Raw genomic sequence first — 27397 nt, forward strand, 5'->3', positions numbered from 1 at the left:
CAATCAAAACAGTGGGGACAATGTAATAAAATCAAAAGCCTAGAAACTGACTAAGTGCACCCAGGGACTTTCTGTATCATAAAAGCGGCATTTCGGATACATGGATGAAGAACAGGTAGTTCAGCCAATAATGCAAAGACACCTGGGCCACTTGCTGAGGGGCAGCAGAAGCCAGCTCTCCATCTATGTGTACATCCCAAATCATTAAAACGTTACACGAAAAGGTCGAAACACAGAAAGAACTAGAAAAGGAAATAAATTAGGACAAACGCACATTTGAAGTGGGGAAGACCTTTGTAAATTGGACACCAGCGTTGGAGCCATGTGGGCGTGCCCCGGGAGATTTAACAGGAAGCCCTTCTTTGCGGTCCCCCCACCAGCCTCACAGACACAATTCAAAGACAAACCACAGACTGGGGGAAAACAGTTGGCACCACGCATGAAAGACTGTACATCAATAATTTTAAAATCCTCATCAGGAAAAGATAAATGCCTGACAGAACGAAGTCCTTAATGAGCTCGGTCCAGGGGAAAAAAAAAAAAACACAAAAAAAACCAAGGCCCACAAAATGTAAAAATATGTGCAAATTTGAAAGTTATAACTAATGAAAATAAAAACCATTTAATGCCATCATTTTTGCATATCAGGAAGGCAAAGATCGAAAAGAACCGTGATTCCCTCATAGGCCAAGACAGAGGCCAAAACCCCTCATCCTTGGCTGTGGCGGTCGGAGTTGCAGGTCTTTCTGCACAAAGGGCAGCCGAGCAGGTTGGACTCTAAGCCCTAAAGCGTACGTGCCCTTTCCGTCATTTCCCTTCGCTGAGCGGTTCTTTCCAACTTTCCCACAGTAGACGTGGGTTCTGGACTCCCCTCTCCTGAATTTTCCAGGCCCCACAGCCTGGGTGTGGGAAGATCAGCCTGTAATCAGCGCCCCACGCTTCTCCGGTTAAGGGCCTGTCCCCAGTGCAGGTCCAGCGGCCCCGACGACACTGCCCAGTCACCTTGCTGGCACCAGCAGGGCTTCCCGTGAGCTCAGAACAGTTCTTCCCGTGAGCTCAGAACAGTTCTTCCCGAGCAGAGCCCCTGACCATGCCCATTTCTTGGAGTGACAGTGAGACTGCTGCTTGGTCGCCACATCTGAGGCTGCAGTGCCTGAGCGGTCCTGCGCTGCTCTTCCAAGCCCTTGACCCCCAAGGCCCTCGCCCCAGCGGCCCCCAGCCACTGCACCTGGCCTGGAATCTTGTGTTCGTGACTGCCAGGAGCAGGGTGCAGACGCAGGTCCTCCTACACAACCAGACACGCCTGCATCACTGCATGACTGAGATGCGACCTCTCGGAACATGCTTAGCTGGGACCTCAAACTCATTCTAACAATAAAGCAGGGAAAAGAGAAAGAAGAAATGAGCAGAAGCAGGAAAACCTGGTATTGAGGAAAATGAGGGCAAATGAAATGAGTGTGTATGGAATATTCTAATAATTCAGAAACTAAAAATACGTGAACTTGAAGTGTCTGTGTGTGTGTGATGGGGGATGTAAAGGTCATGGGAGAAGTGAGATGCTTCACTCATTTTTCTGGTCTCCTTTCCTTGGCTTTGTAGAAATGAGGGTGGAAAAAACCAGAGGCCGGTGAGAGAGAGGCAGACAGGAGGGAAGGCAGACGCTCTCCTTCCACGCGTCTCCCCAGGGTCTGCCGGGTCTCAGCACACCTCCCCCGGCCTGCCGACATCCCAGGGGGGCAGCGACAGGTAGTCCTGCTGCTTCAGGGCTTTGAAGAGCTGAATGGCTGGCACCTGGGGGACGGCCTGACATGGGGGCTTCTTGGCCTGGAACCCCTGGTCCAGGGCCCTGATCTCAGGACAGGGTCCAGGAGAAGAGGACTGACTTCGGGGCGAGACCGGGCCAGACCCGGCACCAGGGAGGAAGCAGTAATCCCCGACCTGCTGCAGGACCAGGAGACCCTCGGGGTGTGGAGAGACCGGGCTCACATCTGCCCGGGGCTCCCTGGGGCTCAGGATGGGGCTGCTGGCTACCGGAGGGGCAGGGCTGCCCAGAGGGGACTTAGGGGACTGGCCCATGGTGGAGGGGAGCTCCACGTAGCTGTCAAACACCGACGTCAGCGGGGCTGGGGCTACCGGGGGTCCACCAGCTAGTCCGGGACAGAGGCCGTGATTCTGGTCGGAGGGGAGGCCCAGAGGGGGAACCCGGGAGGCAGTTGGCGCCCCTGTGGGTGGGGTGAGTACCAGGTCTGCAGTGCTGACATAACCGGAGGCCACAGCACTGTCCTCGGGCACCCCAGACCCAGCAGACAGGGCTGGGGGACTGTCCTTCATGCCCTGACTGCGCATCATGAGTCCAGGTGCAGGAGGGGCAGGGTCGGTCCTTGACTCCAGGGAGGGGCTCCGCTCAGCCCCAGGGCAGGGCCGTTCCTCCACTCCCTTGGCCTGGCCCCGTCCCATCACCTGGGCCAGTGGGACCAGTTGCACCTGTCCCACTTTTGGCAGGAACATGTATTCCAGGGAGCCTGTGGGCAGTGGCTTCTGGCTTACACTCATCTGCCGGAGCACCTCCTGACCCACAAGGTCAGGCAGGGACAGGTTGTGGGGTGCCCCCAGGTAGGGGCCATTGAAGTCAAAGCCAGAAACCTGGCGCTCAAGCCTGCTGAAGGGGGCTGACAGGCAGGGCAGGGAACTTGAGGACAGCTCCGTAGGCAGGTCTGAGGCGGCTGGAGTTGTCTCAGGCTCAGGTGATGAATCATGGGCATTTTTAGGGTCCTCTATATTAAGAGGTGACACCTCGCTGTTCACGCAGTCTGCAGGGGACACCCTGTGGGAGGAACAGGCGCAGAGATGTTGAGACCAACTGGGCAGACACCTCAGTTCATGCAGGAGGGGCTGTAGGGGATGAGACGCTGGGAGGTCTGGGACCAGCAGGGCTCTCAGGGAGTACAGAGCAGGGCCAGGGGTGGGTCGGACCCAGAACAGGAAGCCGGACATTCCTCTGTCTCCCTGCGGATTGGGCCCTCCATCCTCCATGCTCCTGATCAACGGCTTCCTCTCTCGGATGTGTCGCTCTGACCCTCTGCTCCTTGATATGGCCCAGCCTCGGGGCTCAGGCCAGTGCCCCGCCTGTGCATGCCCAGTCCTCCCGCACTCCTTGTCCCCAACATGCAGTGCCCTCCCCTGAGGGTCAGTGGACAGCTGGCAGCTCAGGTGCTGACCATAAGGATTTACAGCCCCTTGGCCACCCCATGAGGCTGAGGCAGTGTGGGGTGGCCCTGGGCAGCAGGGCACAGTGGGGCCACCTGTCAGACCAGAGCTATGTTTCTTGCTAGCCTAGGCATCAGGAAGTTCTTTCAGCCATCCAGCTGGGATGCCCCTTGCTTTAGTGCAAGCCACCTCCCTGGACGTCTTCACACTGAGCCACAGGCCAGAGGCCACCTCCTCTGAGCCTCCAGTGTGCACGGAGAAGGGGGGCACTCTCCCACCTCCCAGAGACCCCAGGCCTAGATACTCACCCCTCCAGCTCAGGGAAGTGCCTGTCCCATGGCCCCTTGTGTGAGGGGCTCCTACCAGTGATGACACTCCCATTCTGGAAGAGAAGGATATTTGTGGGGCCTCGAGACAGTGATGGTGGGGGCAGGATGAGGAGTGGCGGGGGGGTGCAGGGAGCCCGTAGACACGGGAAAGAGCTCGGTGTGGTCAGGACCAGACATAGCCTTCCGACACCAGGCGGGGAGGCCAGACAGGTGCTGGGGCTTCCCTGGGCTTCTCCACTCCAGCATCAAAGGACAGGGTCCCTGTTCTGGTGAGTCTGCTCCTTGGGGGTGTTGCTGCTTCTGTGTTCGCCCCCTTGACTTCCCACACTGGCCCGAGACCCTCCACATGCACAGCTGGCCCTGCCTGACCAAAGGGCTCTTCCACTCAGTGGTTGTCTCCGCCTCCCGTGATGGGCTCCCAGCTTCACCATTCACCCACCTCCATCCTTCATGAAGCGGTCCCGTCTCATGCCCCACGTAGGCCTCCTGCCCTCAGTGACCTTCCCCATCTGGCACCACCCAGATCCCTCAAAGCTTAGCTCTGCTGTCCTGTCCTCGGGGAGTCGTTCTGCCTCCCACCCACCCTCAGTAAAACGAACCCCTACCCGAGCCCACCTTGGCACTCCCAGGATACCCACACTCAACTCTCTCCTGCTCCACGTGAGCCCCTGAGACAGGGTGCCTTGTGCCTCTCTGGGGCCCAAGGGTCTTCAGGGGTGAACTTGCAGGTGCTGGCCTTGCTCTCAGAGCTCCCCAGCCCCTCCTCTGGCCACCGATGCCCCACTCTCGAAGTCCCCCAGGACGGGAAGGCGGAGTGGGGGTGGGTACATGGGCACTAGCACAGAGGAGCCCCTATCACCCCAGCCGCCCTCACAGCCAGATCCTACCTGGAACAGCTGGCTCTTACTGGGATCAGGGATTTTCTCCTCCCACTTCCGGTTCAGCCTGGAAAGATAGCAGGGAGGTGAGAGCCACCAGAGACCGCAGGGCAGCTGCCCATGCTCACGTACAGCGGGGAAACTGAGGCCCAAGGAGAGGGTGAGATTTTTCCAAGAACCCCCAGGGAATGGGTGGCAGAGCAGGGACTGCAGCAATCAGCTGTAAGATCCCTGTGGCCCCTGGGGTCCTGGGTACCCCTACCCTCACCCATCACGGAGTCCCCTTACCTGTACCCATACATGCCACAGAAGCGCAGGACCGGGAGCAAGGCGAGGGTGGTGAAGACCAGAATGAAGGCCAGGCCCCATGTGGGCAGCACTGCAGGGTAGCCAGGAAAGAAAAAGGGGCATTAGCATCAGGGGAGGGAAAAGCCGGAGGCTCTGGAGGTAGGGCAGGTGGGGCCAGGTCAGTGCAGGTGGAGTACAGGGGGGAAGAGGGAGCAGACACAGGCTAAGGAGAGGGCATTGTTCTGTACTCTCCTCCCGCCACCAATGTTCTAGTGCTAAAGGGGACACAGAGGGGTAGATCTTTTCCAGTAGCAGGAGGTGCCTGGGATTGGGGGGTCGGTGATTGTAGCCCATGGAAACCACAGGGAACGTCCTGAAGAAGGATGTCTATAGGCAAACCCTGGAGGTAGTGCAGATTTGGTTTCAGATCATTGCAATGAAGCAAATTTTGAATATTTTATTTATTTTTAGAAAGAGGGGAAGGGAGGCAGAAAGAGGGGGAGAAAAATGTCGACGTGCAAGAGATACATTGCCTCAGTTGCCTCTTGCATGCCCCCAACTGGGGACCTGGCCCACAATCCAGGCTTGTGTCCTGACTGAGAATTGAACCAGCGACCCTTTGGTTCACAGGCCAGCATTCAATCCACTGAGCCACACCAACCAGGGTGCAATAAAGCAAATTTTGTAATAAAGGAAGTCACATGAATATTTTTGTTTCCCACGGGCATAAAAATGTTATGTCTACACTATACTGTAGTCTATTATGTGTGCAATAGCATTATGTCTTAAAAAACAATATATAAAAATAAAATACTTAGGAATAAATTTAACCAAGGAGGTAAAAGAAAGAAATAGAAGAAGATACAATAAGTGGAAGCATATGCCATGTTCATGAAGAGGCAGAATTAACATTGTTAAAATGTCCATACTAACTAAAGCAATCAATAAAGTCAATGCAATTCCTGTCAGAATACCAATGGTGTTTTTTATAGAACCTACAAAAGACCCTGAATAGCCACAACAATCTTGAGAAAAAAAGAACAGAGTTGGAGGTATCACCCTACCTGATATCAAACTATACTACAAAGTTATAGTAATCAAAGAAGGAAAACTCTGACTCCAAAAAACCTCCGCTGCCTTGCGGCATACCTCTTCAGGGGAAAGGCTAAGGGAGTAAACCCCGACAGAAAATCCGGAGCCGGAGTCCCTAAGGCGGTTTGACGTTGTAGTCAACACCGGCAACTCCTGCGGCGCGCCTGAAGCCAAGCTGTATTGACTCCGTCTTTCCCTTGGATCCTTCAGCTGCGAAGAGAGGGGGGGTCTGCTGCATGGGCAACAGCAGACCCTCCATATCACCCTGCCCAGGCTCTGTAGCTTCAGCATCATCGCAAGATGTCAATTCAACACGGGAGGAGACAGATACCATGTCACTCCCGAGTCGGACTGCACAGCCATTCTCGGCGGTGCAGATAGACTCTTAAGAAGCTACACCATCGTCTCTCGAGACGGACGGCTGCCGACGATAGTAATCAAAACAGCACAGCACTGGTGTAAAAATGGACACACAGATCAATGAAACCAAACAGAGAGCCCAGAAATAAGCCCTCACCTGTATGACAAAGGAGGCAAGCACATACAATGGGGAAAAGACTCTATTCAAAATACGGTGTTGAGAAATTGGACACACGCAAAAAAAAAAAAAAAAGAAGAAAAGAAAAGAAAGAAACTAGACCACTTCCTTACACCCTATACAAGAATAAACTCAAAGTGGATCAAAGACTGAAATGTCAGACTTGAAACCATAAAATTCCTAGAAGAAAACATAGGCAGTAAATCTCTGACATTTCTCTTAGCCATATTTTTCTGATATAGTTCCTTGGGCAAGGGAAACAAAAGAAAAAATAAACAAATGGGACTACACCAAACAAAAAAGTTTTGCACGGCAAAGGAAACCATCAACGAAATGAAAAGACAGCCTACAGATCGAAAGACGATATTCACCAATGATACATCTCATAAAGGGTCAATATTCGTATTTTATAAAGAACACAGACAACTTAACACAAAATAAGAACACACCAATCCAATTAAAAATGGACAGAGGCCCTGACCAGTGTGGTTCAGTTGGTTGGGCATTGTCCTGCAAAGTGAAAGGTCGCCAGTTTGATTCCTGGTCAGGGCACAGGCCTGGGTGTGGGTTTGGTCCCTAATATGGGGCATGTGCCAGAGGCAACTGATCAATATTTTCCTCTCACATTGATGTCTCCTTCCCTCTCTCTCTTTCTTCCTCTCTCTCTAAAAATAAATAAAATCTTTAAAAAAGGCAGGTGTGTGCGTGTGTGTGCGTGTGTGTGTGTGTGTACAGAGGACCTGAAGAGGCACTTCTCCAAAAAGAAAATCCAGATGGCCAGTATACATATGAAAAGATGCTCAATATCACTATTCATCAGAGAAATGCAAATTAAAACCACAGTGAGATTATCACCTCTCACCTGTCAGAATGACTATCATGAATAAATTAAAAAAACAACAAGTGTTGGCGAACAGGAGAAAAGGGAACCCTCCTTCACTGTTGGTGAGAATGCAGACTGGTGCAACTACTGTGGAAAGTCATACGGAGTTTCCTCAAAAAATTAAATGGAACTGCCTTTTGACTCAGTGATTCCATTTCTGGGTAAATATCCAAAGAAATTCAACACTTCCAGTCAAGACGGCAGTATAGGCAGACATGGCGCGCCTCTTCACACAACCACATCAAAATTACAACTAGAGTATAGAACAGCCATCACTCAGAACCATCAGAAATGGAGTTGAGTGGAACTCTGACAACTACGGAATTAAAGAAACCACAACCATCCGGACTAGTAGGAGGGGCCCAGATGCAGAACAGGCTGGCCCCTCACCCAAGCATGGTGGATAAAATTCCAGGAGGGATATCTCAGGAGTGAGGAGTCCCAGCTCCACACCAGGCCCCCCAGCCCAGGGTTCCAGGGCCAGGAAGATAAGTCCCCACAACTTCTGGCTGCAAAAACAGCAGGGATTGAATCAGTGGAAGAAACTGCTGGAGCTCCAAGCAGTTTTTCTTAAAGAGCCCACACACAGACTCACCTGCTCAGACTCACTCCCTCTGAGCTCCGGCACCAGGGTGGCAGCCTGAAAGGCACCAGTGGCATGCTGAGAGAGATTGAGGTATCTGACATCAAGGCATGCAGAGACCATTGTCCCTTTTCTGGGCCTTCTCCCAATGGAGCCAGCAAAGCTGGTGCCATATCTGAGACTCTACCGACCTGGCTAACAGTTTTACCCGCCTCGGGGATTTCTAGAGACTCAAACAAGCAACAGCTGGTCTCAGTGAGCCCCAGGCCCAGCACTAGCAGTAGCCAGCCTACATTCACAGATTGGCTTTGCCTGGGAATCTCCAAGCCCGGCACAAGTAGCATCCATCTCAGATTGCTTTATTGCAGGCAGGGTGGCCCTGAGCAAAACACAGGTGGGAGCTGACCTTGGCCTGCACCACCCAGGAAACCCCAGGGCCAGTGCATCTAGTGATCAGCTACAGGACACATCAGAGCACCACCACCCTGCTCCTATACAGCTGATCCTCCACGGATGTTGATGGTCAGTGGTCACAGCCAGTCCATGCAGCTGACTGGTCTGGGTAAATCCCTCCCATTTACCTGCCAACAGCAACCACAGTTCAACTACAGGAGGAGGGTGTACTCAGCCCACACAAAGGGTGCACCTTGAGTAACCAGCTTGGGTGATAGGGGAGGCTGAGCCATTGGACCCTATAGGACACCTACTACATTAGAACACACTACCAAGAGTGGACTCAAAGCAGCTCTACCTAATACACAGAAACAAACACAGGGAGGCTGCCAAAATGAGGAGGCAAAGAAATATGATCCAAATGAAAGAACAGATAAAAACTCCCGAAAAAGAGCTAAATGAAATGGAGATAAACAATTTATCAGATGCAGACTACAAAACACTGGTTATATGGATGCTCAAGAAACTTAATGTGGACCTCAGCAGCATAAACAAAGATCCAGTCAGAAACGAAGGATACACTAATTGAAATAAATTAAAATTTACAGGGAAATAACAGTAGAGTGGATGGAGCTGAGAATCAAATCAATGATTTGGAACAGAAGGAAGCAAAAAACAACCAATCAGGACAGCAAGAAGAAAAAAGAATTAAAAAAAATGAGGATAGTATAAGCAGCCTCTGGGACAACTTCAATAAGTCTAACATTCATATCATAGGGGTGCCAGAAGGAGAGGAGAAAGGGGAAAGGGCAAGAAATTGGAAACCTATTTGAAAAAATAATGAAAGAAAACTGCCCTAATTTGGTGAAGAAAATAGACATGCAAGTCCACAAAGCACAGAGAATCCCAAACAAGATGGATGCAAAGAGGCCCGCTCCAAGCCACATCATAATTAACATGCTAAAAGTTAAAGACAGAGAATCTTAAAAGCAGCAAGAGAAAAGCAGATAATTACCTACAAAGGAGTTCCCATAAAACTGTCAGCTGATTTATCAAAAGAAACTTTGCAGGCAAGAAGGGACTGGCAAGAAGTATTCAAAGTGATGAAAAGCAAGGACCTACAACCAAGATTACTCTATCCAGCAAAGCTATCATTTAGAATTGAAGGGCAGATAAAGAGCTTCCCAGACAAGAAAAAACTAGAGGAGTTCATCATCACCAAACCTTTACTACATAAAATGTTAAAGGGATTTATTTAAGAAAAAGAAGATCAAAACTATGAATGATAAAATAGCAAAAATATGTATCTATCAACAACTGATTATAAAAAAAAGCTAAGCAAAGAAGAACACAGATAGAATCATGGATGTGGAGAGTGATTTGATGGTTGCCTGATGGGAGGAGGAGTGGGGATGGATGAGGAGGTCAGGGGATTAAGAAGCACAAACAGGCAGTTACAGAACAGCCATGGGGATATAAAGTACAGCACAGGGAATGGAGCAGCTAAAGAACTTATACGCATGACCCGTGGACATGAACAATAATGGGGGGATTGCCTCAGGGAGTGGGGAATGCTGGGTAGAGGGGGGCAAAGGGGGAAAATCAAGACAACTGTAATAGTGTAGTTAATAAACTATAATTAAAAAGAAACCCAAAACACTAATTCAGAATAGTATATACAACCCTATATTCATTTACAAAAGGCAAGATATAGAAGCAACCCAAGTGCCTATCAATACACAGGTGGATGAAGAAAAAGTGGTATGTGTAGAATGTGTATATATGTATATATACACATATGTGTGTGTGTATGAAATATTACTCAACCTTAAAAAAGATGAAATCTTACCATTTTCGACAGCACAGACAGCCTTAGAATGTATTATGCTACAAAAAATAAGTCCAACAGAGGACAAATACAGTACCATATAGCTTAGATTCCATGCAGGTGGAATCTAAAGACCAAAAACAAACAAATGAAATAGAAGCAGTCTCAGGTACAGAGAACAGACTGGTGGTTGCCAGAGGGAAGCGGGTGGAGGACAGGGTGAAGAAGGTGAGGGACTGGGAAGTACAGACGGGTAGTTACAAAATCGTTACAGGGATGTAGGCATAGCGTAGGGACTACACAGTCAATAATACTGCAGTACCGATGTACGGCGCCAGGTGGGGACTGGCACTGTCAGGGGGAAATACTTTGTAAAGTATATCCCAGTCTAACCACTATTCAGATCCACCACTGTCCCATCCCCTCCTGGCCTGAAATTAATAAGAAATGATACTGAATGTAAATAGTGATTGAAAAGTAAAATTAAAAATACATACTTTAATTAAAAATACTTTCTCGCTAACCATCACCCGAGCCCTCAGCAAGTCATAATCTTTTTGCAGGTGGAGAGCGCGCCTCAATGTTGATAAAAACAGACTCTCTGCAAAGCACAGTAAAGAAGTGCAGGAAAGGAGGTGTTTGCCTGTACAGCCGAGCCCTGAGGACGGGGAGGACTGGAGGGGCAGGGATGGGCAAAGCTGCGCTGGTGGAGAAACCAGCAGGTGCGCAGGCCCCTCGGGGCCCCCACGCTTCCTGCTGGGCATCCACCGGCCCCTCAGGAGCTGGGCCCCTCCAGAACGCCCCTCTTCTCCCTCCCCTGGGAGCCCTGTTCTTGTTTCCTGGTGACCAGTCTGGTAAAAAGCGAGAGACAGATGAAAGTGGCAAGTTCAGGGGAATGGGGAAGACAGGAAACCGGACTCCAATCTTCCTATCTCCGACCTGTCTGCGGGCCCAGATGTTGGCTGATGGCAAGTGGAACTCTGGGCTGAGTGGTCACTGGCTCGTGGTGATAGAGGCTAATGAAGCCATGGGTCATATTAACAGAGAGCTAAGGTCCAGTCTGAGGGAGGTGTGATGAGACCTGCTCTTCTCCGCTGTCTCAAGACCTCTGTGACACCAGGTGTCACTCTCCAATGACCAGTGACACGTGGGAGGAAAAGTTTCCCAAGTGGGCTGGGGGTCACATCTCCGTGTCCCCACCACCCCTGTCCATCCCCACAGCTGGGCTAGAGCAGGAGAGGGGGTGGGGGCAGGGCAGACATACCCCACTCGGTGTCCCAGGAGCACTCCGCACTCCACTCGCTCCAGATCCCTTTGTAGCCTTGGTAGGGCTTGACCCTCACTCTTGCCTGGTACCTGGTGGAGGACTCCAGAGGTGGCAGCAACATCTCTCTGATGCTCTCGAGGGTCTCTGTCTTGCTCTCCTGTGGGCGCAGGTGTGGCAGCAGGTGTGCTGAGGCCACTTCTGGGCTCACACGGGCACAGCTGCACACCCCTCCCGCCTCAGGACCCCAGGTCTCTGCTACCCCTCAGCCCCCCGCTGTGGGCACACTCCCCAGGTCTGAGGCAGGAGACCTCCCCCCGTGGAGGACCCTCCTTTAGGCCCATAGACAGAGAGCACTCTGGATGGGACCAGGACTATACCCCTTGCAATGCGCCATGGTGACATATGACAATACCAAGGCCATGAAACCCTAAGGGGTCACGCTATTCCAGCCTCACTTGGAGATCCCTCAATTTCCCAGTTCCTCAGGGGCAGTGTGGACCCCAACTGTGGCCTCCCCAGACTGCCGTGCAGGGTGACTGGACTCTGGACTCTGAGATAGGGGTTCAGGAACCCGGGATCTAATCCCAGATCCACCACTGATTCCTCCCCTCCTGGCCTCAGTTTCTCCATTTGCAGCCTGAAGTTCTGGGGCAGCTGCAAGGTTTCTGGTCTGGCCTCAGGGGAACCTCAGGCTCTGCACCTGGACAGAGAGCTTCCTGGGGGTGGGGGCGGGGGGCCGAGCCCTGGGCTGGGCCCTGCTTGCATCTACAGGGATAGCTGTGCTCTGAGCGGCGGCACATTTGTGTCCGGGTGAGACCCCTCGGAGGGAATGTCCCTTTATGACTGGGAGGACTCTTCATCCAGCAGCTCTCAGCCCTCCTTGCCCAGATAGTCACACTGGCATTGATATTCAGGGTCGCACGTGTTAATATTGGCCAAGTCACATCATTGCTCTGAGCCTCATCCCTTCAGCAAGGGATGAGGCAGTGACCCACCAATCACCAAGGCTTGTGATGATCACGTGCCAGTGACTTCTGACTGGTCACCTGCAGGAGCCAGGCCTCAGACAGGTGGCGCCTTCCCCCATTTGTTTCACATGCCCCGCCCCTCCACAGGCCCTCACCTGCCATGAGGCTGCCTCTTTCTTGTACTGGACCTGAAAGGTGTACTGGATGTGGTCGTAGGCCATTTTCTGCACTTCCCAGCGTAGGCTGTAGACATCTTTGCTCTTGGTCACGTTGAGTGTCGGGGGAGCCATCTGGACTGGAGGGAGGAAACTTTTAGGGAATATTGTTCCTAACATTCCTCCCATGGAACATTCCTTGTGTTCCATGTGAGTCCCAGGTGCTGTCTCCAGTGGCCCAGGACCCCAGGTCCCGCCCATCTCAGGGTCTTCGCACCCCTGCTTCACCATATCATCCGTTTTGACCTGAGGCTGGGTCTCACTTGTTCTATCGCGAGGTGGCCCAAAGCACGGGTCACTCACAGTACTTACGTAAAAATAAAACCACTACGATTGGTCCTATTCTAGAGCCGTGACTCCGTTCTAGACACTGTTAGACATGCTCAATCTGCATGAATCAGTTCCCTCAATGCTAACAGCAGCCCTAGGGTAGGTACTATTAACCTGTCACATTTTTCAGACAGAGAAACTGAGCCCCAGAGCAAGTTGCCACGTGTCAAGGACAGGCAGTTAGCAAGGGGAAGAGGTCAAGGTTGTAACCTGGCTGATACCCAGAGAGTAAGTGGTGGATTCTAACACAGACAAGTAAAACAAATGGGCCCCTGCCTGGAGATGGGGCGGAAGAACTTGGTCATCCTGAAATAATGTGGGGGTTCCTTTAAACGGGCACTTGCTGCATAACAGGAACCAGGGATAGTAACCTGCAAGGAGCATCAGCTTATCCGCCCACGCCCCAGCCCCCATCTGAAGAAGTGGACCCTCGGTCAGTTATTTTGAAGACTGAAAAGATCCATCAGGGGAGGGCTCTGGGAACCTAAAAGCAAACCGCCCAATCAGGGAATGAAAAGCGAGGTTTGGAGGGAGGACCAGGAGGCAGGGCTGGCTGAGAGCTGGAGGTTTAGTGCAGCAGCAGAGCTGGGGGGGAAGGCAGAGCTCAGGGGACGGAGGAAAGGGCACTAATGATGGACTGCTGGCTGGGGAATGTCACTTAACCTTCCGACATGCTATTTGCCATTGTCATTGTTGTATTATTGCTTCTTGAGAACTTAAAGAGGAGATTCTCATGATCTTTGTTCACGTTACTCACTGACTGGACTGCGTTTCTTGAAAGTGACAAACGTAAAGATGGGGTCATAAGGAACCCTGAGTTTATACAGGTTCCACACACAATGAAGCATAGTTGTCCCAAGATCCTCTCATCCCCCCATGGAAGGCTGAGGGCAAACTCACTGTTCTCGGAGCTCTTTATATACTTCTCTTCCACCTTCGGCCGAACAGAGATGTTGTACTGGTTGTGGTTCCAGGGATCAGCCACAGGAACCTGGCACCGGTGCCGGATGTAGTGGCCACAGGCCTCCTCCATCAGCACTGGGGCACATTCTTTCTCCCTGGGAGTCATGGCAGAGGTGAGGGCAGGGGAAGGCAGAGACCACGGGCGGGCGGGATGAGCTGAGACACCCAGGGACAGGAGGAGGCCTGCACAGGGCAAGGCCCAGAGGAGGAGAGGGGACAGAGGGAGAGGACACTCACCCTGCATTGGGGCTGGACTTGTAGAAGAGGGTGAAGGAGACAGAGCTGGTCACCTCGGACCTCACTTCCCAGGAGCAGCTGAGCACGGTGCCCCCGTCAAAGGAGCACTGGAGGTTCCGGGGCTGGGCCTCGTCCCCTGGTTGGGGAGACAGTCCCTCACTCATTCCCTTCGTCATTCCTTCCCTAGCTCTCAGTGGCTGCCTGCCATGAGGCTCACCACAGAGGGACCCTGCGCTTTAGGGCCCAAAAGACCAGGGGCTAAACTTCAGCCTGAACCTGCCCGCTGTGTGCGCACAGCTCAGAGTGAATTCTGTGGACCCTAACCCCCATGAAAACGGGGAGAATGTCTAGTTTCAGGGCTTGGGGATTTCACACAAGAACGGTGTTTTGTCCATACATGGCATGGCTGTCGTGGAAACATAGCTGCTCAGAATGCCATGGGCAGACATGGGGCCCCAGAGCGAGCAGGAAGCGGGGCTGCCTCTGCAAAGTCACATGGGGCGGGTGGGCCCTGGAAGCAGCTCTAAACACACCGCACAGAAGGTTGGTGGAATTCGCAGCGTGGACCCCTGGATTCCTTCCCTCCGGGGGCTGTAATGAGCTGCCCTCCCCGCAGAGGCTCCCTTACCTGGCTGGGAGTCCCAGCGAACCTCTGGGCTCCATGCGCTGGGCCGTCCGGAGAGCCGCGAGCCCGGGCCCAGCCGGGTGCGCACGCGGGCCACGTAGGTACTGCTGGGCATGAGGTGCCCTGGCCCCAGCTCGGCCTCCCGGGAGGTGGAATACAGGGTGGAGGCATCCTGTCGGGAGACAGGGGCTGTTGGAGCAGGTGCCGGCTGCGCCGGGTCCCTGGGGGCTCCGGGCCGAGCTGGCCGAGGGCCGTACCTCCCAGGAGTCCTGAAGCCGCCTGTAGACCACCTCAAACTCCAGGTTTGACAGCCACTGGCTCTGGGAAGCCCCGGGGGCCGCACTCCAGGTCAGCAGGAACCGGTCCCCAGCAGCCGTGATGCGGAGGTCCTTGGGCGCGGGGGGCTGCACTGAAGGAGAGGAGGGGAAGGCACTGGGAGGGGCTGGACGACTTGGGGGGCGGTGAAGGGTCTGCACGGCCTTTGTGTGGACACCTGCGCTTCCCCGAGGAGCGTGGCCCTCATTGGACAAGACCCGGGTCCTCTGTGGGCTTCAGGCCCTTCCTCTGCCAAATCGTGGGGACTCACCGTGACCGTGAATAAAGGCTGTGCAGCCAGCTGAGCCTCGATACAAGGTGGCGGGCAATTAAACTAAACGTAGCCCCCCTCCGTCTCCGGTTCCCCTGCCCAGGATGCGGTGAGTCCCCTCCCACCCAGCAGAGGGCGCTGTGGCTTCCTCTTTCCACCTGCCCGATGCTCTGTGTGTACTTCTCAGCCCAGCATGGAAGTTCCTCCTGTAGAACTTTCTTGGATCCCCTTCCCAGGGAGAATCTTTGCTCCTTTTCCAGTCCCCTCCATAGCCAATTGTGCGGTCCTTATCCTGGTGGGTTTATGTGTTTCCACATCTGCACCCCGACCTGGTAGAGGAGCTTGTAGGTGGCAGGGTTTGGGTCTTGGTCCCCTTCCCTCTCCCCAGGGCCTGCCATGTAGTGGTTCAGTGAATTTGGGGTGGGGGCAAAGTGAACGAAGAAACGAATGAAGACATGTAGGCAGCCTTCAGAGACTTTTTGTGAAATCCTTCCGTCAACCAAGAGCAAGCACACCTTTGCTGGGACCTAGAGGTCTGGGTGAGCAGCTTCTTTAGTGAATGGACAGGTCCTGCCCCCGAAGCCTCTGTGTCTGGACGCCCAGGGATGACTTTCAAACACAGAGAATTCAATGAGAGCCCGAACAGTTGGACATGTTCTACGCTGGACACAGAACGTGGCATGTGAGGGTGTGTCAGAGCTGGAGCCTGAAGGACATCTTCAGCCCACATTGTACCTGCTCCGACACCTTCATCATAAGGGGACCATTTCCTCTTCCCTTGAGAGACCAAACCCACCCCCAGGCCAGGGTCTCCACCCCTTGAAGACTCTCACTCGCTGGCACGTCCGCTGCAGACTGGCCACCCCCGGGGCCCGCTGTCCACACTGGGGACCACCTCTAGCACAGGCCTTACCATGCTGGGCCAGAACAACAGTGATCTGGGCGCCCAGAGGCCTGTCTGGTTGTAATGAGAAGTTGTCCTTGTCGGAATTGACGAACAGCATGTAAGGAATGACGCATCTTCTGGGCACACAGGGAGGGGAAGGGCACTCTGACCAGAGCATGTTGTCACTGAGATCGCAGGACACTGGCTGCAGGGGCTTACTGCCAGGAGAAGACGGGGTTAGTCCAGAGTGAAAAAGAATCGCTCATTCACAGCATTATTGGGTGGTTCCCCTGTGTGAGGCTTTGCCCAGGGGCAGGGGGCCTGGCAGTAAACAGAATACACACAAACCCCTGCCCATAGGACCTACATCCTGCTGGAGGGAGCCACACATGAAACAGCTGAATGAAATAGGTCATGTGTCAGACGGAGGAAACTTGGTGTAAACAAGTACAGCAGGAAAGGATGAGGAGCCCAGAAGGACTGCAGCGGGGGATGCAGTTTGGAACGGGGGAGACAGAGAAGGCCTCCTGGAAAAGGTGCCATTTGAGTAGAAATTTGAAGGAGGATGGGGAGGAGCCACGTAAATTCTGTAAATTCCGGGGAAAGGAGATTTCAGGTAATTGAAATAATAAGTGCAAAGGCCCTGGGGCAGGCTCAGGTTTGTAGGGTTGTATAACTAGGCAGTTAAACATTGCGTGTAGAGTAGAGTATGTGCAGTTGGAAGGTCTAGGAGTCTAATTGGATGAGGTGACAGGAAGTCAACAATTAAAAAGAATTTAAGGAATTTGGATTTCACTGTAAGTGGGAAAAATTGGAGAGTTATAAGCAAAGGAGTGACATATTCTAACATATGCTTTGAAAGGATTCCTCTGGCTGCTGAGTTGTAGATAGATTGGGTTGAGGGGGGTGGCAATATTGGAAGCAGAAGGAGCAGAGAGGAGGCTTCTGGAATATCCCAAGTGATAGGAAATGGTTTGAACCAGGGTGGTGGCGTTAGTGTTGGCCAGATTCCTGTTCTGTTTGAAGATAAAGTTGACTGAATTTGTGGACGGGTTAGATGCTCTGATGGGGAAGGAAAGGTGGTAAAAAGATTCAAACAATGACTAAACCCTCCCAGGTGTTCGGTTTGAGCCACTGGGAGCCCCCATTTAGTGACCTGAGATGGCAAGACTGGAGCTGGAGCTGTCTTTTGGGGACAGAGCAGAAATTTGGTTTAGAGTTGGTTTGGGGTGGAAAATACCCCTTTTCTAAGGGACGATGTGGAGAGGCAAGTGCCCCTATTGGTTTGCAGCATAGGGAGAGGTCTGGGCCGGAGAGAGCAGTGAGAAGTCCAGAGCCTGAGGCTGGCTCTCTGTCACCGCATCATGATATGAGTGCAGGACTGAGTCCTGGGCCATCTCACCCTTCATGTTCAAAACCAAAGAAGGGAGCTGACGAGGAGATGGAAAGGATAGGCCAGGGAGACACAAGGACAAGGAGTGAGTGTGGTGGCCAGAAGTCAGGAGAGCAAAGGGCTTCAGAAGGACACCGTGGTCAGTCCAAGTCAGGTGTGCCCCCGGGCCCAGAAGGGAGAGGCTCAGACTGACTGTTAGGCTTAGCACCAGTGAGGGCTTTGCTGGCTCTAGCGGGAGCGGTTTGGGTGGCCTGCTGGGGGCAGCAGAATCCCGGGGGAGTAGGTTCAGGGGAGAATACAGTATTCCCTCACTTATAGTGGGTATTACGTTCCAGACCCCCCACCCCCCCGCCGCGAAGTAGGAACCTTACATTTATTCTACACTCTTAAACCTATGTAACTTTAACAACATACGTATACAGTACCGCAAAATCCCATGATACAGAGAAAAATCTGCGATAAGTAATTAAATATAATAATTTTAAAAATCCCACGATACAGTGAGGCCACGATAAGCAAACCACGATACAGCGAGGGACTGCTGTAACTGGAAAGACGCTGGGTCTGCTGGATCTGGACAACCCTTTAGAGGGGTGTTGTTACAAAGGGAGGCAGAGGGTGACCTGGCTGGAGGAGATGGGGTCCGGAGGGGTCCCGGAGTTGCACCCTTTCTTGGCATCTGTAAGTGGGACTGTGAATGATTCAAGGGCGGGTACATGGATGGCACCGGAAAGAGTGGAGACCATGGTGGCAGTGATGTCCTTGAACAGCAATACCGGATGGGACCCTTGCTGCAAAATCACAGCAGGAAATCCCTGCAGGTTGGTGTTGGGGGGTGGCGGGCAGGTCCAGGGAGGCAGCAGGCGTGGAGCCTGGCAGTGGGAGTGTGGAGGGGGCTGGGGCTTCTTTCCTGGGAGTCTGGTGTCTCAGTGCAGGAGGAAGCGGGTCACAGCCAAGGCTGGGAGGTGGCGGTGGTAACAAGGAGGGTGCAGAAGGGAAGGCAGAACTTCCGAGGAGAGCAGAAAGAGAGCTGAGTGACCATGCTGTGGGTGTGACGGTGGCTCCTTCTCAGAGTGACCCCCCAGGGAGGTCCCCCCACCCCTGTGACACCAGCAGTTTAATTATTTCTATTACTGTGAGTCAGACTCTCACCAAACCCCAGCATGATGTGAGTCACTTTGCCAAATGGCATATGCCTTGGAGAATATCTGAGGGGAAAGGACAAACTCCTCAGTCTGGAGTTTTCAGGGTCTTGGGGACACAGGGAGCCCAGCCCCATAGGCCAGACACAGGATTCTGGCCACCATGGAGTGGGGATGAGGGACCTCAGCTCCACAGCCTTGGTTTCCTCATCTGTGACCAGAACGGTCTATTCCCTCCCTGCCTGCCTCTAAAATGGAACTTGTGCAGGATGATATCATTAAATTGCAACAAAATTAGAGAAGATTATCACCATCAGCAGCAACAACATTATCACAGATGCTCTTCTCAGAAACCCTGGCATGTGATACCAGCACCGGGGCCCAGAGGCCACCTGACGCAGCAGGAGCTCCTGGGCTGGGGTCTCCCTTCCTCTGTCCTCTGTCCAGCCCCTCCCTGCCCTCCGGTCCCTGCGCCCTGGTGCCACTCACTCATTCAGCCTGCGGAAGAGGGTCATGTTGATGAACTTCTGGGCATCCTGGGTGTCCGCCCACCTGCACACGATATGGCTGGTATAGTCATTATGGCAGCGCAGGGTCTGCAGCGGGACGGTCCCTGGCCTGGGAGAGGCCAGAAGGGGTTCACACCTCTCCCTTTCCGTGTCTGGAGAGAAACACAATATTCTAGTTGATTCACAGCACATTTTCTGAGCCCCTGCAGTGTCCTTCTCCTGGAACAGCGTTCTTGCCACCCCAGGTCAGGGACGTGCATCAGGCACAGGCCCTGTCGCCCAGAGCCCTTGTGTGTCCTGGGAGGAGGGACGCAAACCCACCCGAGAGGCGAGGCGGCTGCCAGCCCTGATGGTTGGAAGAGGGAACGTGCTTCCCATGGTTTTCAGAGAAGCCAAGTTCCCTGGGAGCCCTTGAGAAGTGGGATTCATGAGCCTCAGGAACAGCCCAGCTGGGTCTCCAAGCACGAGGAGATTGCTGGAGCCGAAACAGGGAGAGATCCCCCCAGGGCCAAGGGCCCCAGGGAGGTGGCAATTTGTCAAGGCCACTGTCAGCAGAGCAGAGTGGGGAGGGAAAGGGAGAGGGTGCAGAGGAAAGGCTGGAAGGCCTGCCCTGGAGGTCAGAGCCTTGAATGCCACACTGAAAACTGTGGGCAGAGACAGGGCACACACGGGCTGGACTGCACAGGAGGCCTGAGGATAACGCGCAGGAGTGAGGGAGGATGGGGGCGCGGCGCCTGGGAAGATTAGGGAGAGAGAAGAACCGAGGGAAGGGAGGGAGGGAGGGAAGGCCAGAGCCGCTGAGGCCGGTGAGTTTCCGGGGAAATGCTTGGGGGACAGTCTCACCCATGGGGCCCAGCAGCAAAAAGCAGGCTGGGAGGACGAGGGACGGGGAGGGCGTAGCCAGGCTCACCTTGGGCCCCCGCCATGCTGGGCCCCTGACACAGAGTCAGCAGGGTTATGGGGAGCAGCCACCGGGTTGGCGCCATCTCCTGGTCAGCTCTGGATGAGCAGTGGGCAGCATAGGTGGGTGCAGGTCTGAGCGGGCTCCGGGCCCTCCTGGCCTGGAATCTTGTGTCTCTCTCCAGTTGGGGGCCAGGCCATGACCTTGTCATCTGTTCCTGTGAATCCTCCCTCCAGACCTCAGCCTTCTCTAGGCCTGTGGAGGAAACATCATCTGGGAGCTGCCCCTCCCCATCCTGCACCCCAAAGGACCCAGCCCACTTTTGAGGTGAATCCAGGAGTGGCCCTGGTGCATGGTCTCCAGCCCCCACTGCTGCATCAGCCTGGCACCTTGGACTGTCCCTTCCCCTGAGCCTCAGTGTCCTTGGGTGTGACCATGGGGGAGGAGCACTCATGACCTCTGAAGAAGTGGGCTCCCTCTGGGCCGTGTACCAGGCACCCCCGTGCAGTGCCCTGGTGGTGGGAAACCCTGAGAAGGAGGCCTGGTATTCGATTTGCCTTGAGTTCCCCATGGCTACTGACCTGTGTCTGCTTTGGGGAGTCAGCGGGTGTTGGGGACACAGTGTCCTCCCCTGGGTGAGATCACGTGGACACTCACGCACCGGGGCCTGGTACTCTCCCCGCCTCTGCCCCACTTCCTGGCATTCCTCCCACACCATCTCTGAAAGCCAGTTCCCTATTCTCAGCAGGAGGCTGGGGATTTCCTCTCTTCATCCCGGGGGAAGAATGAAATGCCACTCAGCTGCAGGACCATGCGTGTACACACACACACACACCGCTCTGCACTCAGCCAACTTGACCTTCAACACAGGCTCTGCCCCACTCTTGCCGGGGGCCTGGACTAACTCAGCGTGCGCCTCCAACCTCGCTCTCTGCCTCTGTGAACTGTCCAAAGTACACATTTCATTCCCATGGTTGTCACGGGGAGAACCAAATGCGATGGTGTTTGTAGACTGCTTGGTCTGATAGGTGCTCAGGAAAGAAGAACAGGTTTGTTGGGAGCTGGGGACAGAGTGTCTGCTTGAGCTCCTGTGGATGGGGCACTGCCCTGGGGTGGGCGAGTGGGAAGCTGTGCGGGCTGGTGCAGGTTGGTCTGCCCACTGGCACTAACGTGAAAATGCAGAGCTTCACTGGGCTCTTATCAGAGGTAGAAAGGCTACGTGTGTGAGGAGAGCAATTCAGCCCAAAATAAGTTAAAGGTTTCACATGAGTCTTATAAAAATCTGAGGTTCTGCCTTGGCTGCTGTGGCTCGGTGGATTGAGCACCAGCTTGCAAACCAAAGGGTTGCTGGTTCAATTCCCAGTCAGGGCACATGTCTGGATTGTGGTCCAGGTTCCCAGTTGGGGGCGTGTTAGAGGCAACCACGGGTTGATGTTTCTCTCCCTTTCTTTCTCCCTCCCTTCCCCTCTCTCCAAAAATAAATAAATAACATCTTAAAAAAAAAAATCTAAGATTCTTTTTTGGTAAGAACTCAGTAGAAAGAAACATGTATGTGGGGAAAGCTAATAAGATATTTAAAGATAAGGAGGCTCAACCCAGTAGCAAAATGTATTAGAAAGATCTGACAAAGGAGTGTGTTGTTCTCTCTCCCCTCACCTCTCCCTCTCCCTCTCTCTCCCTCTCTCTCTCTCTCTCTCTCTCTCTCTCTCTCGCTCTCTCTCTCTCTCACACACACACACACACACACACGATAGATCAATAGACACAGACCAGACAAACTGTTTTTGCCAAGAATGCACTCTATGAGGAAGGTGGAATCACGAATCAACACGCAGGGATGGAATAAGAAAAAGTACTAAGACAATTGAACAACATAAAACATATCAGCCCAAATCCCTCTCTCACACCATTTCCCAGATATCAGGCTACTTTAAAATTTAAATGGAAGATGTCAAAGCATATTAAGTTTGCAAACCATAGAAGTGAATACCTTTAAACCATTCAAGCTTAAAAGCAGTGGAAGAAATCAGAGACGCAGGCTGACAGAAGGCACATAAAAACAAAATTTTCTCTATTTTATAAAAATAACCAAACCACAAAGCAAAGGACAAAGTGCAAAAAAGAAATGTTTACAGCAGAATACAGAGGATGGATTACTATCTTTACATTGTAGATGGTTAAAGCAAATCAGTGTCATCAAAGAACATAAGCGTAAAATTCACTCACACAGAAAATCCTTATTAGTGGCTAACAGTGATAAAATATGGACTGTGAGCCAGGCCCGGTTCAAAGGCCTGTACAGATATTACTAATCCGTGTGTCGGTTACTATTAGAATCCCCAATGTATCGATGAGGAAACAGGTAAATCGTCCATGATGACACAGCTAGTACAGGACAGGGTGGGACTGAAGGCCACAGCAGGTGGCCGCTAGGGTCTGTGGCTTTAACCGCTCTATCAACAGCGGCTGCATTTCCTCATCTCCCGTCATGGACACTGACCGAACAGACACATCTACAGCCAAAGCAAAACAAAACTTTAAAACATCTTAACTAGCGCCCGCAGGGAGGTTTGAGGAATCGCAGCCATTCAAAACAATAGGACACTATGCAAAGAACAAATAAACAGAGATCTTGGAATTTGAAGGTAAAAGAATACATAATTAAAGAAACAAACACAGCAATGGGCCAAATTACAGCATGAACACTACACACAGTCACGTTACGGTGGTATATATTGAAGACAGAGCAAACGGGCATGAAGAGGGAAAGTCTTGGAGAAAAGTTGAGACCTGGGAAAGAAATCCAGGAGTCGCAGCACTTAGAAACAGAGGACAGAGAGAATTGAGGGCAGGTATGGTAGACAGTGTTACCCAAGTAACTGACAGAAGCTCAGGTTTTATCTGGAACTTGTGCTGCACAGAAGCAAAGGCTATTCCCTACAGCCTCTTAGTGTTGGGTGTGGTCACATGACTAAATGGTTTTCAAGGAGATACGAGTGGAAACATCGGGTGACCTATCCAAAAAGGTTGTTTAAAGGGAGTCGGCTCAGGTGGGAGAGGTCTACTTTTATTCTCCTACCTTTCTTCCTTCTTCCAGCCTGAAAGTTGGAAGTGATGGCTGGAGCTTCAGCCATCATTTTGGACCATGAGGTTACCTTGGGGATGAAAGCCGTGTGCAACAGAAAGAGGGAAACCTGGATTCCTCTTCTCACTGTGGAGCAACCACACCAGCCTGAAACTGTCTACTTCTAGATATCTTTTTTTTCTTCTTACTCTCATTGCATTTACAGAGGGAAGAAGGGAGAGAAAGAGAGAGAGAGGGAGAGAGAAGGAGAGGGAGAGGGAGAGAGAGAGAGACTTGTTTTTTCACTTATGTATACATTCATCGGTTGTCCCTTATGTTTCCTGACTAGGAATTGAACCCCAAACTTTGGCTAATTGGGATGATGCGCTAACAAACTGAGCTACCCAGCCAGGGCCTCTTTAGGTTTTTATTTTTTTTTTAAATTTATTTATTTACTTTTAGAGAGATGAGAGGGAAGGAGAAAGAAAGGAAGAGAAACATCAATGTGCAAGAGATTCGGCTGCCTCTCACACAGCCCCAACTGGGGACCTGGCTCGTGACCCAGGTATGTGCCCTGACTGGGTATCGAACCAGTGACCTCTCCGTTCACAGGCTGGTGCTCAATCCACTGAGCCACACCAGTCAGGGCTCTAGACATCTTTTATGTGAGGGAAAAATAAACTTCTGTATTGTTAAACCACTGTTGTTTGGGGATTTTTCCATGTGCACCCAAATAGATACCATTAGAAATAGAAGAAAATTTCACAGGGCTTTGAAGGAGACAATAGTTAACTAAGTGAAGAACAAGAATAATTTTTAATAGTGCCATACTCAGTCACATACTGGTGAACTTTTAGTCATCCAAAAATAAAAGGGTAATCCTAGAAGCTTCCAGAAGGAAAGAAACAAATAGGTTATTTTTAATGCAACAAGGGTCTGGTTGGAAAGATTTTCTTGAGAAGTTAGTGACCCCGAACTCTAAATAGATAGTACTGTCTTGAAAATATGGAGAGAAAATATGTTTAAATCTAGAATCATAAAACATCAAGCTTACTTTGAAGTTCAAGGGCAAAAATACCCACAACATTTTGGAAATGTAAGGACAAAAAAAAAAGCTTTGAAGATATTTTCTGAAAAAAATTTTTTTTACTCTAGGATGTGTTTAAAAAAAAAAGTCTAAGAAAGAAAGAAAACATGTGTTATTGGAATCAGTGGTGAGAAAATAAACCAATAAGACTCACAGTTAAATAAAGAAGAACTGTAGAGAGGGCAAATAAATAAATACAGGATAGCAGTATTACATTTAAAAATCCGATGATTTTAACGTGGCAGTTAGCTGTGAGGTTGGGGTGGACAGCAGAGAAGTGAAAACTTGCTAACGATCTTGCCTTGTTTTGGAAGAGTATATAAACAGTAATTAAACCCAACTGTTGTTGGAAAATATGCATGTTTAAAAACTATGGGTTAAAAGTCACTAAGAGTTAGAGGTAACCTCAGAGGCAAGAGGACAGCAGAGAGGGAAAGGAGAAGGGGGGAGAGGGAGAAAAGAGAAGAGAGAAACCAAACATGTTCTCACTCAAAATAAACATACACACCAAAATCCCCAAACCTGTGAAGAAAGTTAATGGTAGGAATAAAAACTAGAAATGAGAAAAGAAACCCAAATTCACTGCAGAGGAAAACAATTTCAGAGGACAATCTGACAGAGAGCCATTAAGAAGCCCATTTGTGATGAAAAGAAACAGATGAACAGATTAAAGGGGGAAAAGGGGGAAAGTTTATCTTTTTTTATTTTATTATTATTATTTTACCCTTACCCGAGGACTTTTTTTTTTTTAATTGCTTTTAGAGAGAGAAAAAGAGGGAGGAGAAAAGAAAGAAACATCGTTGTGAGAGAGAAGCATCAATCGGTTGCCTCCTGTTTGTGCCCACATGGGGGATCATACACGCCCAGATGTGGGATCGTTCACACCCAGACTGAGGATCATACACACCTGGACCGGGGATTGAACACACAACCTTTCAGTTATGGTGAGAACGCTCCAACCAACTGAGCCACATCAGTTAGGGCGGGTCAGTTTATCTTGATAAACGCTCCTAAATAATTGATACAAAAGCCATTTGGTACAAAAGCCGTTCCTGATTAAACAAACAAACAAATGAGGAGATGAAGGAGAGGCTGGCGTTTCTGGTATCTACCAGGGACCTGTGGCAACATCAGAGGCAGAGAGACCATGAGAGCCCTTCCGGCCAGAGGCATGAAGGAGAAGCTGCCCGTGTGGTCAGTACTCTCCCAAATAATCTCTAAATTCAATGCAATCAAAATTGAAATTCCAAAACATTTCAAAAGGATTTTTAATGGGCTTGACAAACTGATGTTAAATTATAACAAACCAAAGATGAGAGACTTGCTCTATTAGCTATATAAATAATAGTGAAGATAATAATAGATAGATGGAACAGAATACAGTAAGGAAAACAAGCAAGTAGGAATTTAGGGAGTAATACTGGCATTTCAAGTTACTGAGGCAAGGTTGGGCTGTGTACACATCATTGATGATGTTGCCACAATTAGCAGGTAACTTTTTAAGTTAGATTATTACTTTATATATTACCCTCCCTTCTAAATTCTAGGTGGATTAAAGGTCTAAAAATCAAACTAAAATGACAAAAGCATCATAAATATTTCTTTAATTTAGGGGTTGAACATGACATCAAATCCAGAAAGCATTAAGTAGAAAATAACAACAGATTTGACTTAAAAGTAATTAACACATTAAAAAAAAAGATTTTGTTTACTTATTTTTATAGAGAGGGGAAGGGTGGGAGAAAGAGAGGGAGAGAAACATCCATGTGAGAGAGATACATTGATCGGTTGCCTCCCGATCACCCCCAACCAGGGACCTGGTCTGCAACCCAGGCATGTGCTCTGACTGGGAATTGAACCAGCAACCTTTCAGTTCTCAGGCCGGCACTCAGTCCACTGAGCTACACCAGCCAGGGGTAATTAACACATTTTTATATGAAACAAGATATCTTAAACATGGTAAAGAAAATAGACAAGTGATAATCTGGAAGAATATATTTTCAACATGTGCAAATAAATTGTTAATACACATAGCGAATGACTCGTTTCTAAAGTGATGATGTGCAAGTCAAAGAACCCGTCAGAAAAGGGACAATGACATTTCCATGCGCTTCATCAAAGGAGTGCCTTTGGTGAAGATGCATAGCTTCACCCATAAGCAGGAAAAAAATCCAAGAAGAACCAGATAATTTTAATTCGTTACATTGGGCTTAATTAAAAGATTCTTTTTCGCCCTGGCTGGTGTGGCTCAGTGGATTGAGTGCCAGCCTGTGAACCAAAGGGTCCCACAAAATGTCCCAGGGCCCTGAGAGGAAGAAGGCCGCCTGGCGAGGCCCCACAGCCGCGGACCCCAGCTCGGACCCACACAAACAGCTGCCCTCCCATGCACAGGGCAAACGCATACACCTGCACCGACCTTCACACACCTGCACATATATGCAGACATCCCTGGATCCCCTCCTCCCCCAATGCACCCAGCCAACACACCTGGGGACAGAACGGACACCCAGTGACAGCAGTTCAGGGTGCGTGTGAGAGCAAAAACATTCTTAGAGGAAGAAAAATACATCTGTAGGTAAGAGACTGGGCTCCTTCTCATTTTCCAAAGGGAGCCTCCCAGGCTGCGCCAAGCCCTGGGCCTGAGCACAGCAGGGTTCCAGGCTTCTCCTCAGCCCCCAGCCTCTCCCCATCCCCAAACCCTGCATTCCCATGGATGCCCTGTGTTCTCTCTCTCTCTCCTCCCCTGCGGCCCCACCCCCCAGGATGTCAGGGACTATTAACACTCTTCCCGTTCTACAGCTGAGGACACAGAAGCCCAGAGCAGAAAGTGACACCTCCAACGGCTAGTGACACCTTAGTAAACAAAGCAGAGACGGACGGTATGCGGCGTCCAACTCCCACGCCTGAGCTTCCAGGACAGTTGAATCCCACCAGTGGGATCTGTCCTCTCCCCAAGCTCCTTACACAGCACCCAAGGAGATCAGCACCCTGGCTGACTCCTCACCCACTAGCTGCCCAGGAGTCTGGGCTCAGGTCTTCCCAAGAGGTCACACCCTCACCACCCCGAGTCCCCAGAGTACACCTGCCTACTCAACACCCCCAGGTTCTCCCTGCCCCAGCCTTCCCACATTCGCCTGCCCCCCCAAGCCAGGCCATACCTCTCCGTGGGGACAGAGGACCTTCTGCTGGCGTCTCCAGGCAGCGG

General features: G+C 51.2%; 1 protein-coding gene across 1 annotated transcript; it reads right to left on the reverse strand.

Annotated features, from left to right (window-relative positions):
- Positions 1-1513: 1513 nt before the first annotated feature.
- On the reverse strand, positions 1514-27397 carry CSF2RB (colony stimulating factor 2 receptor subunit beta). The gene is made up of 14 exons (XM_090272490.1): positions 27351-27397; positions 20051-20296; positions 19121-19292; positions 16124-16314; positions 14882-15033; positions 14628-14796; positions 14000-14135; positions 13700-13857; positions 12410-12549; positions 11284-11443; positions 4703-4793; positions 4424-4481; positions 3516-3589; positions 1514-2824 (listed from the first exon to the last, which is right to left on the reverse strand). Exons 2-14 carry the CDS (start codon positions 20250-20252, stop codon positions 1699-1701), a joined length of 2829 nt encoding a protein of 942 aa, XP_090128616.1. The 5' UTR covers positions 20253-20296; positions 27351-27397; the 3' UTR covers positions 1514-1698.

Source organism: Furipterus horrens, unplaced genomic scaffold (genome assembly GCF_987537825.1).
Source record: "Furipterus horrens unplaced genomic scaffold, mFurHor1.1.pri manual_scaffold_4, whole genome shotgun sequence".
Taxonomy (NCBI): domain Eukaryota; kingdom Metazoa; phylum Chordata; class Mammalia; order Chiroptera; family Furipteridae; genus Furipterus; species Furipterus horrens.